At 37.9% G+C, this 19000-nt stretch overlaps 1 protein-coding gene across 4 annotated transcripts in view; it reads left to right on the forward strand.

Annotated features, from left to right (window-relative positions):
• The window catches only part of RPS6KA6 (ribosomal protein S6 kinase A6), a 242384-nt gene that overhangs the window by 25767 nt on the left and 197617 nt on the right, over window positions 1-19000 (forward strand). For all 4 annotated transcript variants that reach the window (XM_055122992.1, XM_055122993.1, XM_055122994.1 and 1 more), the window contains exon 2: window positions 15802-15861. In XM_055122992.1, the coding sequence (XP_054978967.1) occupies window positions 15802-15861 (60 nt within the window). The remainder of the gene's footprint in view (window positions 1-15801; window positions 15862-19000) is intronic.

Here is a 19000-nt window from a genome sequence, read left to right on the forward strand (position 1 = left end):
CTGAAGCAACAAAACACAGCATTAGCTGGCGACTACTATCAGTTGCAAGTCACTTCTACACTCACTGGACCACACCCTAAAGCTATGTTTCTAGGGCACTCTAAGTCACCCCGCATTCATCTTTTTTATTCTTACTGCAGATGCCCACAACTGAGATATGTTCTCTGTTAGAGGGCCACGTTGTGTGCAATATATATTTAGATGAAGATGTCATTGCACTCTTCCATCCTGTCTCTCCACTGTTGTATTCATTGCCTCCTTGCGATTTCATTTTCAGGTGGACACTGAGGTTCACTGGTTTTCACTACTGGGTTTTAGGTCAGGCTCTGCACCAATTTCATTCTGTGGTCTCCTCTCTTGGAGAGTTTGGGATGAGCTCTCCTTCATTCACCGTTTTGTCCCTTTCCCTGTGCTCTCTTTTGGTAAGAAGATAAAGTTGCATGTCTGAAATTTTCAGAAAGAGTCTAGTTTCTTTCAGTTCTGGAAGAACCTGAAAAGTATAGGCAATAGGTATTTTAAGCTTTGGAAGAACTCACTTGTGCACCCTTATGTGTAAAGAACTAAGGCAAGGCTCCCCGAGGACTGGAATAGGACAGCCGGTGGTCAAGGAAAGACGAGAACCCAGCTGGTTGCTGACTTGTTACTGTTTATTCAATCTTTAAACTTCCATCTCCCGCACTCGCAGCTCCGGCCTCTCTCTGGATCTACTCTGCTCCGCTTTCTTCTCTCGTCTCTCCTTCCCCATGTCTCTCTCTCGGAACCCCTTTTTGCTCTTGGTGCAATACATTGACAGTTACCAAAGGCACCAAAAGATCTTACAGGAAGAACATTGAGGCAACATTATTCTCTTGTATCTGCAGGCCAGTAATCTAGGCCTCCAGAAAGAAGATATAGAACCAAAATTGAAGCCTTCCTTGGGCTGAAAAGCACTTGGATTTACATACCAAAGACTGGGCTGGGCTGCCACATGAAATCTACATTGTCAATTACAAACTAGGCAGCACCTGAAATCTACATCCCAAAGACTAGGCTGGGCCAGAGCCTGGAATCTACAATGTAACAATTCAAGCTTAAAAGGTTCAATAACAATAGCAGAACACCTATTCTCTAGGACAGATACTCTTTCAGCAGGACTCATCAATGATGAAATCCCATGGTTGTGTTTCTCTTCTCCTTGTCCAACAAACATATGAGTTTTGTATGGGCAGAGCAAGAGACGCATTAAACTTTTAGAATTGCTCTTCTGGGGTCATCTCAATCTCAGACTACAGTGCCTAGGCCAGATTAGTCTTTCCTATCCCTAGCAGGGTCCTAGTATCGTCATTACTTTAAGATCATGACAGCACTTGTCCATGATCAGACTCTTAACTTATAGTTAAGAATGAGGCACTTTGGCCAGGCCCATCTCGATGCCAGGGTAGCACATAACTTACCGCTTGCCCTGGGTCCGTCTTGTCCCCCGTTGGGACCCTGCCTCGGGGATGCTAGGAAGTAAGGGCAACCAAGGCTACAGTCAAGAAAGTAGATGCCCGGGAATTAATAATATTCAAAGCCAATTAAATTCCAATTGCAAAGGCATATTAATAAATGTCTTTCTAGGTCCATACAAAAAGGACTTGCTCTGAATAAGCTATGCAAAGGACTCAATGAGAAGAGAAAGACATTATTTACAAGTCAACAGAACACTAAGAAAGAAGCTACAAATAAACACAGAGGAATGGGAGCACTGTGACGGGAGTAACCCAATAAACCTAAACTACCTGAAGCTATGTAATCCTACACTTATGAATGAGGTTTTTGTTAAGGGCAGAGTTTTGATTACTGTTGTATGTGTGGGGTGTGTGTTTGTGTGTGTGAGTGTGTGAAAACAGCTTTTATTGAGACTTACTTTTAAAGATGTGAGAGAAGAGAAAGAAGAAAAAGAGAAGTATGTGTTCACAAGAGAACACGGGCTCCTCCAGAGTGGAAAGACGCAAAGACACAGGGAAAATAAGAGATGTATGTTAAAGGGAGAATGTGGGCTTGAACAGCAAGCTGCATTTTCAGTTTTATGTTAGTAATTAGTCTTTCTAATTGTTGATGATTTTAATGCCAAGATAGGTCCGAGAAGGTCGCCCGAAGAACTCCACATTGGGACACATGGCCTAGAATGGAATGATCAGGGTGAGAGACTGTCTGAATTCATCATGTTGACCAAGACCATCCATGGTAACTCACAGTTCCAGAAGGCCGAATCTAAACGCTGGACATGGGAGTCTCCTGGTGGACAGTTCCACAATGAAATTGACCACATCATATTCAATCGAAGGTTTTGCCTGACCGATGTTGCTGTTGGCCCAAAATTCCAAACGGGATTTGACCACCGTCTCCTTCATGCGAAATTCTCCTTCACAGACCGGGGAGAAAAGTCTGCAAAATTTAAGTCTAAGAAGACAACTCCCAGAATGACCACCAACTGGGAGCTCTTTGGCACTATTGCAGCAATGTGGGAAGATGCCATCCTTGACAACATCGACGAGGAATACGATTGATTGGTTCAGCACCTCCATGTCTGTGCGAAGAATGCTGAGAGTGAGAAAGCCACAAACAGACGCCTGTCTTCAGAAACTCGAGCTCATTCGTCAACGTGGTTTGGCGCGAGCCTCAGGCAACCACAAGCTAACGTCCGAGCTCACAAAGCTGTGCAGAGATGCGATAAAGGAAGACCTCAAAGAGAGAAGAGCAGCAGTGTTGGCCAGTGCAGCAGAAGCCTGGAAAAGTATTCGCAACGCTCGCCTGTCCTTCGACAACTACAAGACCAAGATGACTGCCCTCCGACGCCCCGATGGATCTATTACATCTTCCAGAAAGGCAATGGAGAGGATTATTCACGACTTCTACTCGGATCTCTTTGACAGCCATGTCCACCTTCCCACATACCAAATTCCGCAGGCTGGATATGTCATTCCCAACGTTCTCCCTTCTGAAATCCGACACGCCATTTTGCTGGTAAAGACGCGAACAGCAGCTGGTCCGGATAAGGTCAGACCTGAACACCTGAAGAATCTGCCGTCAGTACTGGTCAATACACTGGCTCAGCTCTTCACACACTACCTGTCTGAATGCAAGGTTCCGTCTCAGTGGAAAACCAGTAGGACTGTTCTGTTGTACAAGAAGGGAGATATCCACGACATCGGCAACTATCGCCCAATCTGCCTGCTGTCTGTCGTCTACAAGTTGTTCACTCGTGTCATCCTCAATAGAATAGGCAGAACACTAGATGAAGGACAACCATGTGAGCAAGCTGGATTCTGAAGAGGATTCAGCACGATTGACCATATCCACACAGTGACCAAACTCATTGAAGTTACGCGAGAGTTCAAGATGCCGCTCTGTCTAACGTTCATTGACTTAAAGAAGGCCTTCGATTCTGTTGAGACTAAGGTGGTCATCAAAGCCCTAGCCAAACAGGGCATTCAAACTCAGTATATCAAAATCCTCCACGAGCTGTATTGTGGATTCACCACCAGGATCTCACCATTCTACAAGGAAGTGATCATTGATGTAAAGAGAATGTAAAAAGAGTGGTGAGGCAAGATGATACCATTTCACCGAAAGTCTTCAGTGCTGTCCTTGAGAACATCATGCGACGATTGGAATGGAAAGGAATGGGAGTGAAGATAGACGGTCGGCAATTACACCACCTCTGCTTCGCTGATGACATCGTTCTCATAACACCAAACATTAGGCGAGCAGCACAAATGCTGGCCGACTTCGACCACAAGTGTGGAAAGGTCAGATTGCAGCTGAATCTCAAAAAAAAACAATGTTCATGAAAAATGAACTGGTCCCTGAAGCTCCATTTGCTGTCAATGGAACAAACATCTCCGAATGCAGCAGCTATGTGTACCTGGGTCGAGAAATCAACATGAGGAATGACTTGGTGCCAGAACTGCTCAGGAGGAAGAGAGCAGTGTGGAATGCATTCAAGAGCGTCGAAGTGGTGGTTAAGAGGATGAAGAACCTCTGACTCTGGGCACATCTTTTTGATTCCACCGTTCTTCCTGCACTAACATATGCCTCAGAGACCTGGGTCCTACACAAACAGGATGAGAATGCTATTTGGGTATCCCAAAGAGGAATCGAAAGAGCTATGCTGGGAATATCATATCTCATTCAAGTGAGAGAAGGAATCTGGAGTTCTGACCTCCTTCGACGGTCAAGGATCAGGGATGCTGTCTTGTTTGCCAAGGCATAAAAAATTAGATGGGCCGGTCATGTAATGTGATTCAGAGACGTTGGACTAGAGCTGTTACAGACTGGATTCCACGGGACGTCAGAAGACCTTGTCGCCGCCCTCCAACTAGATGGTCAGATTTCTTCATCAAATCTTTGAATGAACGATTTGAGGCTCTTCCTGTTCCTGGAGCGAGCAGGTATCATTGGGCTACAGTAGCTCACGACAGGGACAAATGGAGATGTTACTGGCGCCCGCTCGAGCAAATCGAAGATCAACGGGACTACAAGTGATACAAGTGAATTAGTCTTTCTAGGTTTTCTACTCTGGATTCAGTTTTAGGAGGATGTGGAGTTCTGAAAATGCATTTATTTCTTCTACGTTCTTTAATTTAGTGGCATCAAGTTGTTCAAAGTAATCTCTTGATCTTTTTGTTTCTTAAAGTTCTGTTGTAACTTTCCCCATTTCATTTCTTATCCAATTAATCAGTTTTCTCTTTTTCACTTTGTAAGTATAGCTAAGTGTTTGTCACTTCTTAAATTATTCTTTCTCCTCAAATCAGCTTTAGTTTTCGTTGTTCATTTATATTACGTTTGGATTTTTATACGGTAGATTTTTGCTCCATTTTTAATGGTTTCACTTATTATTACTCAGTTTAGGTTTTCTTTGTTGTTCTCTCTAGTTTGTAGAGATGTGAGATTTTTAGGTTATTCATTTGATATTTTTCTTGCTTCCTGATGAAGTCTATATTGTGATGAGCTAGTTTCAGTATAGCTTTTACTGAATCTATATATTCTGGTATCATGTATTTTATTTTCATTAGTTTACAGGAATGTATTAATTACTTTACTTCCTCCTTGACACAGTAGTTGTTATGGTAATACACTAGTTTCTAGGTGTTTTATTTTTCATAGCTTTATTTGTGTAATTTATTTCATCCTTCAATTTATGGTCTGAGACATACTTTATTTATATTTAATTTTTTAATGAAACACCGTGAGATAGAATTACAGACTTAAACACTTTCGTGATTGCATTTCAGTCATACAGTGGTCGAGTACCCATCCCTTAACCATTGCCCATTCTCCACCACCAATGTTCCCAGTATCCCTCCCGCCACCCCCATCCCCTGCCTCTGTGGCAGGCACATTTCCTTTTACTCTCTCTCTTTCTCCTTTTGGGTATTATAGTTTGCTATTCAGATAATATGTGGCCATTATGTTCGGTCTGTAGTCTACTTTCAGCACACATCTCCCATCCTGAGAGAGGCCTCCACGCATCCTTTGCACAGTTGGCCCTTCTCTGAGACACACTTTATATGATTTCTGTCTTGTAGATTTATGTGGCAGCCTCTTTTATGTCTCAGTACTTGGTCTCTCCTGGAAACTTAATAACATACAGTGGAGAATAATTATTATGTTCTTTAAGGATGGAGAGCCCAGTTATAATAAATTAATTCCACATCTTATATTTCTTCCTTTAGGGAAGTATTTCCTTTTTTAAAATCTATTCAACAATGAGAATTTTCTACTAAAATCTCCTGCTATTGTGTTTGTGTGTGTGTGTGTGTGTGTGTGTGCATGTGCACGTGCATGTGTATGTTCATTGATGTTTCATGCTAGCAAGTCTGCAGGAGATGGTTCATGGTCTTTCAAGTTTTTCTACTCACTGAAACACATGAGATATTCTGTGTTTAATTCTTTTTTTTTAATTTATTTTTTATTGAATCACCAAAGTCTTTTCTTTTATTCTGGAGTTTTATGCCCTCCAGTTGTATCCATGTTGCAGCAAACAGCATGGTTTGATCCTTTTTTAAAGGCATATAGTATTCCATTGTGTATATATACCACAATTTCTTTATTCATTTGCTTTTGCGCATTTGGGTTGTTTTCATATCCTCATATGCTGGCTATTGTACTAAATGTTTCAAAAGACAGATTTTTTTCTTTAAATGAATTAACACACTATGATTTAGAGTTTTTAATAATAAAGTTCATTTAAGCATACTGTGTTTCAACATTAATTGCATCACCAGTGTCACTTTCCTTCCACCAGTGTCCCCAGGTTATCCTCTCCCCCTCCTGTCTGCCCATTTGCATATAACTTTTTTATTTCATATTGTTTATCCCAACATAATTTACAGGACTGGCAAATGGAATTATCATAAAGTAAATCAATAAAAGTCAATTTTTGATTCCTCTGACATACTGATCATTTCTTTTAGATGATTTTCTACCTTCATTTGTTATCTAGTGATTTCTTCTGTCTTATCTTGGAGCTCTTGATCTTTTGATTAGGTGCTGTTTATCTGCTCTCCAGAACTTCTTTTTGAGTTTTTTATATTATTTACCATACTCTTCATTTTTGCTTGTAGTTTTCTTGTTTCAGCACTCATACTTTATTATGCTTTGATGTTTTTGCTGACTGCCTGTACCATTGTTAGTTTGAGCTCATGATTGTGTCACTAAAGTCATTGTCTGAGGATTTACTGAACTGGTTGTTGTTTGTGCTTTCTGCATTATTGTTTTAGTTCATTGAACTTAGTAGGCTTTATATGTGTTTCGTATAAGAAAACCAATTGGTTTTCTTGTATTCTTGCTGTGCTGGTGGTGAGTCTTTGTAAATAGATCTCCTGGAAGATGCTGAGTGATTAAGCTGAGGTTTTATCTTTTCTTTCTCTGCCTGTATTCACCCATTTGTAGGAACTGAAACTCAGCAGTATATAACTTGCAGACTAGATCTATCATGTGGCTTTACAGGCTGTGGTGTGGATCTGTTAATATGGTGGAGGTTGGGTTGCTGTGCTGCTGGAACCTAGTCAGAAGAGAGGGTCTATGCCTCTCATTTGGAGTAAGGTCATTAATCTCAACTGAAGATTAATCTAACCTGAAAGGGTGGAGCAGCAAGGAGAACTTAAGGATCTGTGCTGTGGCCTCATTTTTATAGTGAATCTTGGCTTTCAGAAGTGAGGTGTTTTTAATAAATATTTAAAAATTTGAGTACAGTAAAATTCACTCCTTTGTATTTATTTCTGAATTTAGACAAATTCATTTAACATATAACCACTAATAAAATGAAGATGCAGTCCTCCCCCAAAATTCCTATAGCTACTTTGTAGTTCATCTCTCCTTTTAGGCCTAACTTTTGGAAACTAATTAACTGAATTCTTTTTCCTGTAAGTTTGCATTCAGAATGCAATGTGCATGTAGTCTTATAATATTTCCCTTTATTTCTGAATTCGTACAGTTAGAAAAATACATTAAGGTATATCTATATTGTTACAAGTGCCAGTGTTTCTTTAGGCTCTTATATAGATATAGATGAAAATTTTGTATTGTTTATACTTGTACCAGTTAAAAAAATCTTGAATATTTGCATTTTTTTGCAATTTTTATCAAAGATATTTATGTGTAGATTTTTGTGGTAATATAAATATTCATTTATCTAAAATAATCTTTCAATTTTTGTCATTTCCATGATTTCTCATTAGTAATGTGGAGCCATATATCCCTTAAAATAGAAATGTTTTCTGAGAAAATATATCTTTAGGTGATACATTTTGTAAATGTCAGAGTACAATTATCCAAATGTAAATAGTATAGCATACCATATACCTAGCCATTTTTGCATAGCCTTTGAAGCTACCACTGGAGTAAAACATCATTACACAATTTATAGGTTTTCTTATTAAAAGACTATATAGCATGTCATTATTCTCTCTTTTGAGACAGTAATTTTCTCTTGTGTTTAAGCATTTTAATTTATATACATGTAAATATATATGGTATATATTTAATTGTATCCCTTGGGAGAATCACTGGGATTAAAATTTGGAATTTATACTGTCACAAAATTTGAAAAAAATTAAGCAAGTTTCTAAACATAAATGTATTGATATAATTCATAAACCATACAATTCACCCATCTAAAGTACTCAAATAGGCAATTTTCAGCATATTCACATAAGATGTTTCAGCCATCATACAGTTTTAGGATTCTTTTACCAAATAGAAAAGAAGCTTTTTAAAAAATTTTATTGAATCACTGTGAGATAGTTACAGGCTTTCATGTTTGGGTTACAATCACACATTGATCAAACACCCACTCTCCACCATTGCACATTTCCCACCAACAATATATCCAGTATACCCCCCGTTTCCCACCCTCCACCTGCCTCCATGGTAGAAAATATTCCCCATACTATCTACTTTTGGGCATTATGGCTTGCAACACAGACACTGAGAGGTCATCATGTTTGGTCCATTATCTACTTATGGCATGCATCTCCCATCCCGACTGATTCCTGCAGTCATCATTTTCTTAGTTATCCTTTCTCTATTCCAGCTGCCTTCTCCCCCCTGCTCATGAGGCAGGCTTTCAACTATGGAGAAATATTCCTGGCCCTTGTGTCTACTGTACTTGGGTGTCAGTCTCATGTTATGTTCTTTTATACTCCACAAATGAGTGCAGTCCTTCTATGTCTGTCCCTCCTTTCTGACTCATTTCACTTAGCATGATACTCTCCATGTCTATCTATTTTAAGCAAATTTCATGACATCATCTATCCTAAAAGCTGCATAGTATTCAGTTGTGTAGATGTGCCAAAGTTTCTTTAATCAGTCATCTGTTTTAGGGCACTCCGGTTGTTTCTATATTTTGGCTATTGTGAACAGTGCTGCAATGAATATATAGGTACAGATGTCCTTTCTACTGTGATTTTTTTGCATCCTCGGGATATATTTTCAGAAGTAGCATTGCGGGGTCCCATGGAAGCACAATTTCTAGTTTTTGAAGGACTGTCCATATTGTTTTCCAGAAAGACTGGACATTCCCACCAACAGTGAAAGAGTGTCCCTTTTCCACACATCCATGCCAGGACTGGTTGCTATTGTTCTTTTGAAAGTGTGCCAGTCTCTGTGGTGTGAGATGATATCTCATTATTGTTTTGATTTGCATCTCCCTGATGACTAGGGATTTGGAGCATTTTTTCATGTGCCTTTTGGCCATTTGTATTTCTTTTTTGAGGAAACTTCTGTTCATTTCTTCTCCCCGTTTTTTGATGGGGTTGGAGGTTTTTTCTTATACAATTCTACTAGTGTTTCTCCTGGATATTAATCCTGGATATTAATCCCTTGTCAGATGGGTATTGGGTAAATATTCTTTGCTATTCTGTGGGCTCTTTTTGTATTTTGCTCACTGTTTCTTTTGAAGTGCAGAAGCTTCTTAATTTGATGTAGTCCCATTTGTTTATGGTTGCTTCCACTTGCATGGTCAGTTCTGTTTCATCCTTAAAGATGCTTCAATGTCCTGGAGAGTTCTGCCTACATTTTCTTCTGTGTACCTTGTAGATTCATGTCTGATATTGAGGTCTTTAATCTACTTTGATCTAAGTTTTGTGCCTGGCATTAGATAGAAGTCAGAGTTCATTTTTTTACAGGTAGCTATCCAGTTTTCCCAGCACCACTTGTTGAAGAGGCTTTCCTTGTTCTACTTCTCATTTCTTGCTCGTTTGTCAAGGATTAAGTGGCCATATATTTGGTGGTCTATGACAGGATATTTATCTGTTCCATTGGTCTGCAGGTCTGTTTTTATCCCAATACCATGCTGTTTTAATTACTACTGCTTTGTATTAGAGTTTGATGTTGGGGAAGTTGACGCCACCCATCTTTTTTTTTCCAAGGATTGCTTTAGCTATTCTTGGGGGTTTATTGTTCCATATAAATTTCAGGAGTATTTTGTCTATTTCTTTGAAAAATGTCATGGGTATCCTGATAGGGACCACATTAAATTTGTATAGTGCTTTGAGCAGTATTGCCATTTTTATAATGTTAATTCTCCCTATCCATGAGCATGGGATGTGTCTCCATATCCCAGTGTCCTCTTTTATTTCTTGAAGTAGTGCTTTGTAATTTTCCTTGTTTAGGTCCTTTACCTCTTTGATTAATCTGATTTCAAGGTACGTGATTTTTTGAGGTCCTATTGTGAACGGGATTTTTTTAATGTCTCTTTCTTCTCTTTCATTATTTGTATATAAGAAAGTCATGAGGGGCCGGAGTGATAGCACAGTGGGTAGGGCATTTGCCTTGCAAGCGGCAGACCTGAGTTTAATCCCCGGCATCCCATATGGTACCCTAACCACTTCCAGGAGTAATTCCTGAGCAATCTGGGTGTAACCCAAAAATAAAGTAAAATAAAATAAAAAAGAAATTCATGGACATTTGGGAGTTGATTTTGTAGCCTGTCACTTTACTATATCGACCTATTGTTTCTAGGAGCTTTTCTGTAGAGTCTTTAAGGTTTTCCACGTATAGTATCATGTCATCTGCAAAATGTGATAACTTGACTTTCTTTTTTTCCTATCTGTATGCCCTTGATATCTTTTTCTTGTCTAACTGCTATGGCCAGGACTTCCAGTACTATATTGTATAGGAGTGGTGAAAGCGGGCAACCTTACCTTTTGCCTGATCTTAGTGGGAAGACTTTTAGTTTTTCCCCATTGAGAATTATACTTGCCTTGGGCTTTTGGTAGATGGCTTTGACTATATTGAGCAAAGTTCCTTTGATGCTCATTTTATTGAGAGTTTTCATCATAAATGCATGCTCAGTCTTGTCACATGCTTTCTCTGCATCCATTGAAATGATCATTTTTTAAATTTCTTTTATTGATATGATGAATTATGTTGATTGACTTGCAAATGTTAAACCATCCTTGCATCCCTGGGATGAATCCTGCTTGGTCATAGTGTATGATCTTTTTGATGAGTCCTTGGATTCTATTTGCTAATATATTGTTGAGGATCTTTGCGTCGGTGTTCATCAGGGATATCAGTCTGTAATTCTCTTTCTTTGTGGTATCTTTGTCTGGTTTTGGTATCAGAGTGATATTTGCTTCATAGAAACTGTTTGGAAGGGGTTTTGAATAACTTCAGTTTCTTGGAAAAGTTTAAAGAGGATTGGGAGTAAGTCCTCTTTAAAGGTTTGGAGAATTCACTAGTGAATCCATCTCGGCCAGGACTTTGTGCTTAGGAGACTTATTACCTTTTCAATTTCCTTGATGGTGATAGGTCTGTTCAGGTATTCCAGGTCTTTTTGGTTCAGCCCTGGGAGGATCTAGGAATCTAGGAATTTATCCATTTCCTCGAAGTTTTCGTGTTTCATGGCATAAAGATTCTCAAAGTAATCTCTGAGGATCCTTTAAATTTCTGTAATTCCTGTTGTAAGTCCCTCTTTTCATTTGTGATTCAGTTTATTAGGGTTTTCTCTCTCCCTTTTTTGTGAGTCTTGCTAGAGGTTTATTGATCTTGTTTATTTTCTCAAAATAATCAGCTCTTCATTTCATTCATCTTTCGGATTTTTTTTTGTTTCCATCTCATTAATTTCTCCTCTGAGTTTTATTATTTCCTTCCTCCTGTTCGGATTGGGCTCCTTTTGTTGGTCATTCTCCAAGTTCTTAAGCTGTGAGGTTAGGTTACTTATGTGGGCTCGCTCCTCCTTCCTGAGGAATGCTTGTAGAGCTATAAACGTTACTCTTAACACAGCTTTTGCTGTGTCCCATAGGTATTGGAAACTTGTGTCCTCATTTTCATTCATTTCCAGGAATGTTTTGATTTCCTCTTTGATTTCCTTTCTAAGCCACTTGTCCAATAGTGAGCTGTTTAATTTCCAGGTGTTTGATTTTGTTTTCTGTTTGTGTGTGTGATTTATTTCTAATTCCAGCACATCGTGGTCTGAGAAGATTGTTGATACAATCTCTATCTTCTTAATTTTATGGAGGTATATTTTATGGCTCAGCATGTGGTCTGAGAATGTTCCATGTACACTTGAGAAGAATGTGTTTTCAACTTTTTGAGAATGAAGTGTCCTGTGTACAGATACTAAGTCCCTTTCTTCCGTTTATTCTCTCAGATGAAATATGTTAAGTCTGGTTGATCTATCTATCAAGAGGTAATAAAGCATTGTTGAAGTCTCCCACTAGTATTGTGTTGCTATCTATGTCTTTCTTCAAGTCTATGAGTAGTTGTTTTAAGTAGTTTGCTAGTCCTTCATTAGGTGCATATATATTTATTATTGTTAGTTATTCCTGTTGTACCGATCCCTTTATCAATAAGACATGCCCTTCACTGTCTCTTGTGACCTTCTTCAGTCTGAAATCAATGTGCTCTGATACTAAGATGGCTACCCCAGCTTTTTTATGGGCATTGTTCCCCTGTAGGATTGTTTTCCAGCCTTTGACTTTGATCCTGTGTTTGCTCTGACTGTTGAGATGTGTTTCTTGCAGGCAGCAGAATGTTGGGTTCAATTTTCTAATCCATAATGCCACTCTCTCTTTTAATTGTTGCGTTTAATCCATTGACGTTGAGAAAGATTATTGTTATGGGGTTTTGTCCCATTTTTCTGCTGAAATTTGGTGTATTTGAGGGTCCTGTCTTGTCTTAAAGTAGCCCATTCAGTTGTCCTTGTAACCATGGTTTTGAGTCTATGAAGGTCCTAAGCTGTTGTTACTCTGTGGAACGGTGTGCCTCCTGTTATGAATGAGAGTCTAGCCAGGTAAAGTATTTTTGGTGAGGCATTTATTTCATTGAATTTTTTCACTATATCCCACCACTATTTTCGGGCAGTGAGGTTTTCATCAGGCAAGTCGGCTGTGAATATTAAGGATGCTCCTTTATAGGCGATTTCTTTCTTTGATCTTGCTGCTTTCAGGATTTTGTCTCTATCTAAGGTTTTGGTCATTTTGATCAGGATGTGTCTTGGGGTATTTCTATTTGGATTTCTTCTAGCTGGTACCCTTCGGACCTCCTGAATATGGTCGCATGTTTTCTTCAGCTCTGGGAACATCATAGCAATGATGTCTTTCACAGTTTTTTCTTCATCAGGGTTTTCTTCCTGTCCCTCTGGGGCTCTAATAAATTCTTACATTACTCCTCTTGGCTTCATCACGATCTTCCCTTGCCATCTGCTCCTGGATTGTCAGTCTCTTTTCCATTTTCTGTTCATTTCTAGAGAGTCTCTGGACTTCATCTTTGAGCTCACTGATTCTGTCCTCAGCAGCTGTTAATCTGCTGCTGAGGCTGTCCACTGAGTTTTTTTAATTCGCCTAGCAGGTTTTAAAGGTCTGACATTTCCATTTGTAATTTTGTTTGCATTTTCCGCATTTCTACCTTCAAATCCTCTTGTATGTTATTTGTATTGCTATCCATTGTTTCTTTTAGTTCCCTAAGCATCCTCTGTAGCTCCCTCCTAATTTCCTTGTCACGCAGGTTGTATAGCACTTCATTGCTGTTGGGTCCTTCTGGGCTTGCCTCTTCAACAAGTGAGCTTGGTGGGGATCTGCGTTGCTTTACCATAGTGACCTATGTGGCTCAGCCCTTCACACTCACTGTTACTATTCTGCTTATGATGCAATATTGATTGAGCTGGGCAATGAATTACTGGCTAATGTGTTTCTGGTGGTTAAGCAATCCTGGTGAAAGTTCCAGCTAAGAGGTTAACTTAAGGTTCTTGTAAGATACTAGAGGGGGGAGTATAACTCGCGGCCACATTAGCACTTGCGGCTCAGGGAAGGAGCCCTGGCCCAGGCTGATACCTGGATGGAATGGCAGAGGATGCGCCCATTTTGTGGTTCTTTTGGGCCTCACCTGGAGGTGCTTTGGTGCTACTTCCAGTTTTCTGCTGAGAGGGTGTTCTGCTGGTTCTTGAAGAGCCACGTGAGATGGGACTGGATTCTTCCTCATGCAAGGTAACTGCCTTTATCCCTGTACTCTCTGTTCTCACTTTTCTTGTATGGGCCTCATTGATTTTTATGACCAGAATGATGATTTATTTGGTCTTACTTTAGAGACCATAATGAACCAAAAGGAAAAACATAGATTTTGGATAACAAAATGCAATTGTGCTCATGAGCTCAAAAAGTTCAGAAAGTGGTGTTTTTTTTCAGAAAGTGGTGTTTTTTTCCTTGAATATTTTCTTTGACCATATAGATTTCCATGATTTAACACCTTGAGTTAAAATCAACAAATAGATGTATCAGATAAACCCATAAAACATATTAAAGCATTGGTAAGTCTTCAAATTAATATTTACCCAGTCTGCCTGCTATTAATCTGTTTAACTTTCAGAGCCCCCAAGTTTATGTTTGTGTTTGTTTAGCTTTTAGTTCATAATAAATTAATGATACACTTACACAAATTTAGTGTCAACAGAAGTTCTTTTTAATTTACTACTTCTTTTTCTTGTGTTTCTCTCCTCCTGTCCTCTCCCATCTTCTCTGGTCTCATAAATAGGTTGATATCTTAGATGTTTGGTTTGCAACATTTTTCTTTAAAAGTCAAAATAGCATTTTTAATTGCTTTGTGGGGATACATCTGACAATGTTCAGGGATTACTACTGGCTCTGTACTCAGGAATTATTCCTAGCAGTGCTTGGGGGATCAGATGGGATGCTATGGGTTGGACCCAGGTTGGCCACGTGCAAAGCAAAAACCCTACCTGATGTGCTAGTAGTCTGACCCTGAGCAAGTATTTATATTTTTGTGGACTTCCCAGATCTACTTTTACAGAGACAAAGTCATGTTCCAATACATCTTTCTTAAACAAAAAGAGACATATTAGGCACATATTTCATAACTTGCAGACCCTTTTTAAGTACTTTACACTTTTTTTCTTCTTTTTGGGCCACACATGGTGGTGCTTAGAGATTATTCCTAGTTCTCAACTCAGAGATCACTCCTGGAAGGCTTGGGGATGTTATGGCTTGCTGGGGATAGAACTCAGATCCGTCATGTAGAGACAAGCACCCTACCCGCTGTACTATTGCTCAGGCCCCAGAATTTTATATTTTTACTGATGTTGTACTTTGGAAAGAAGAATTATTACCTACTGAGTTTTGTACGTTGAAATCATTTTGTTTTTTTCATGGCAGTGTAAGTCTTTTGTTTTGGTTTCTGGGTCCCACCCAGAGATGTTCAGGGGTTAACTCTGGCTCTGTACTTGGGAATCACTCCTTGTGGTCCTCGGGATTTATATTGGATGTCTAGGATCAAACTCTGTGTAGGCTCATGTAAGGCAAATGCTGTACTGTCGATTCAGCACCAACATGAATTTTTCTACTAGAATTTCTTTTTACTTCTCTATAGCAAATCACATTTTAACTGAACTGAATGGAGAAGAATTAACAACAGTGCAATTTTATAAAAATATTCTGATTTCAGTGCAATTTTATAAAAACATTCTAATTTCTTAATGTTTAACCACAATAAATGTCTTCTGTGGCAGTTTTTATGTCCATAAATGTTTGGATGTGGAAATGTTTGGATGTGGCACAAAAGTCATATTTAGTATATCCTCATCCATCTTAGTAAAAGACTAAATAATATGAAACGTAAAGTTCTGAAATTCAAAGACTATCAAGGGCAATCTGAAATCTACTTAAATATTTTTTCAGCACACTCTGTATCATTTTGTGGTTCAGTAACTATGAAATATGTTAGAGTCCGAAAAGTTAGCCGTTGTGTAATTTTCTTATTATTACTTTAGTTTGAATACTTCTGAACTTACATTTTTAACTGTGTTTTTTTTTTCTTCAGGTAAATGGTCTTAAAATTGTTGATGAGCCAATGGAAGAGGGAGGAACAGAAAATATACATGTAAGTGCTAATGTTAAAATTGCATTTTTATTTTGTATTTTAAATAAGAGTTTTGTAGCTTAGGTATCATGAAATCGTCGCTATCATCACAAGTGAACAAGTACACTCCACCTCCGTCCTGAAGTCACTTCAGGTTGTTTACTTCTTCCTTCACCCCCATACCATTCTCCTATGATTTGGTAATCTCAGTTTTGTTTTTATTTTGGGGACACATAGTTTTATAGTTGAAGACTAATGGTTTGTCATCATTCAGTATTTTTATTGTTTCTTTTTATACCATAGGTGAGTGAGATTATTTGGTACATATATTTCTTTCTCTGACTTCAGTTTAAAATAATGTCCTCCACTTCCATTCAAGGTGCACAAAAGTTCAAGATTTCAATTTTCTTATAGCTATGTAATATTTTTTGCGCTTATATGCCACAGTTTTATCCATTTCTCTTCCATTGATCATTTGGATATTTCTTGTATCTTGTAATTTGACAATGCAATAAATATAGGCATGAATATACATTTTAGTTTTTGTTATTGGGGTAAATACCAAGAAGTGAATCATCGGGTTATATGGAAAACAGTATTTTTTTGTGAGAAGTCTCTATATTGATTTCTGTAGAAGCCAAACAAGACTGCACTCTCACCAACAGTGAATTAATTAGGTTTCCTTTTTTGCCACATTCCTGCAAACAGTGCTGTCCAGTTTTTTTGATGAAGGCCAATCTTTGCAGTGTGCGGTGATACCTCATTGTTGTTTTGGTTTGCATTTCTCTGATAATAAGTGATGATTAACACTTTTTTATGCCCGCAAAGTCTCCTAGTGAGTTTTCTTTGGGGAATTGTCCAACTTTTTCTCTATTTATATGGGTTTATATTTTTGTGGTTGATGAACTTTTTTAGATTATAATTTCTTTATTTTTGCAAAATTATGTTGGTCTAACTCCACAAATCACTGAGGTATGCCATCTAGAAACTCAAAAAGAGGAGAAATAAACTACATTTCTCCTTGTGTAAATACATAGTTGTCTCCTCAAGTTGATTGAGTGAAGTTTTTCTTTATGAAAGAATTTTGCTGTTCTTATCTCTTTTTCATTTTTTTAATTTTATTTTTTGAGTCACTGTGAGATAGAGTTACAAAGCTGATCATGGTCAGGTTTCAGTCATACAGTGTTCCATCACCCATTCCTCCACCAGTGTACATTTCCCACCAACAATGGCCCAAATTTCCCTCTTGCCTTCCTCCCCTCAAGCCTTACTTTATGTCAAGTACTTTTCTTCTTTTTCTCTCTGTTTCTGTCTCTTTCTCTCTCTTTCTGTCTCCCCTTTTGGACACTATGGTTTGCAATATAGGTACCGACAGGTTATCATATTTGTTCCTTTACCTAATTTCAGCATTCAGTTCTTATCCAGAGTGATCATTGTTGAGCTTTTAAAGAGTGTTTTATTTATCTTTCATTTTAGTCCTTTATCTGATGTACTATGTGAAAATATTTTTTACCTTTAGTAGGCTGTGCTTCTATTTTATCCTAATTTTATTTTATGTTGCTAAAGCTTTTTTCTGTTTGATGTCGTCACATTTACCATTGTTTCCTTTCTATTTTCTTGATTAATAGACAGAAATCATTAAAACCATATGTGTTTCATATCCTGCAGTGTTCTGTCTTGGTTTCCCTTAATGTATTTTATGGATTCTAGAATAGTCTTAAAATTATTAATCTAATTTGAACTAAGTTACGTGTATGGTATGAGAAAGCTATGGAGTTTTGGTTTTGCATATGACTATCTAATTTTTCCAGTGCTATTTGTTGAGGAGGTTTTTCTTGTTCCATGCCATGTGCCTAACTCCTTAGTCATAGATTATTTGTTTATACATATGAATGTTCATTTCTGTGCTCTCATTTCCATTCAATTGATTTTAGGTCTACCTTTATACCACTATGACTGTATAGTTATATACACAGAATACTTTTGATTGCTATGGCATTGAAGTATAAATAATATTGGAATGTAATATCTCCTCTGTTCTTTTGCTCCAAGTTCCTTTGCTGGTTAAGAGTTTTATTATTCCATACAACTTTTAGTGGCAATGGTACAAATTTAGTAGTTTTGGTCTAAGTCCTTGAAGAATGTCATGGGAATTTTGGAGGACATTGCATTGAATCTGTATAATGCTTTAGACAGTATGCTCATTTTGACAATGTTTTCCTTCTAGTCCATAAATACTGAATATTTTTCTTTTCCTAGTGTTTATTTTATTGGTGACTTGAGGTTTGAATATATATTTATTTGTATACACTTACATACATGGACATATACATATATATTCTTTGGTTTGGGGGCTACAGCTAGCGGTGCTTATAGGTTACTCCTGGCTCCGTGCTTTGGAGTTGCTTCCTTCTCAGGGCACTACAATGGTGCCAGGCATTCAGCCCAGGATTCTTCATCTAAAGTGTTTGCCCAGACCTTTTAGATCTCTCTTATATCTGTGACTTTGAGTTTTTGATATATAAATCTTTCACATTCTTCATTTGAGTATTAGCTATTTAATGATTCTGGAAACTGTTTCAAATGGATTTTTTTCTCTAATTCACTGTTTGCATATTGATCTGTGGTTTAATCTTTACTGTTCTATTTTATTGTTTCTAAGAGGTTTTTAGTGGAGTCTTTTGGATCATCTACGTAAGAAAATAATATCACCTGCAAATTTTAGTAATTTAACTACTTTTCCGATTGGATTCATTTTATTTCTTTTTATTTTTGCCTAATTGCTATGGTGAGGACTTCCAAAGCTATATTGTATAGTAGTGGGGAAAGTGAACATTTTTTGTTGTCCATGATCTCAGAAGGAATATATTTTTTCAGTCATTGATTATGGGAATTGCTGTAGGATTGTTAGGAATGGCCATTACTAACTTGACGTACATTATATCTACTTTATTGGTAATTAAAATTTTTGTTTGGTTTTGACAGCTTTATTGAAGATAGTTGACATATAATGAAATGTACATATATAAATTGTAAAATTTAACAGAGGCAACATTCATCATCCCCCAAAATATCACCATAGGGGCTGTAGTGGTAGTACAGGGGTAGAGTGTGTTTCTTGTATGTTGCTGACCTGGGTTCAATTCCTGGTACCCCTTAT

This window comes from Sorex araneus, chromosome X (genome assembly GCF_027595985.1).
Source record: "Sorex araneus isolate mSorAra2 chromosome X, mSorAra2.pri, whole genome shotgun sequence".
Classification (NCBI taxonomy): domain Eukaryota; kingdom Metazoa; phylum Chordata; class Mammalia; order Eulipotyphla; family Soricidae; genus Sorex; species Sorex araneus.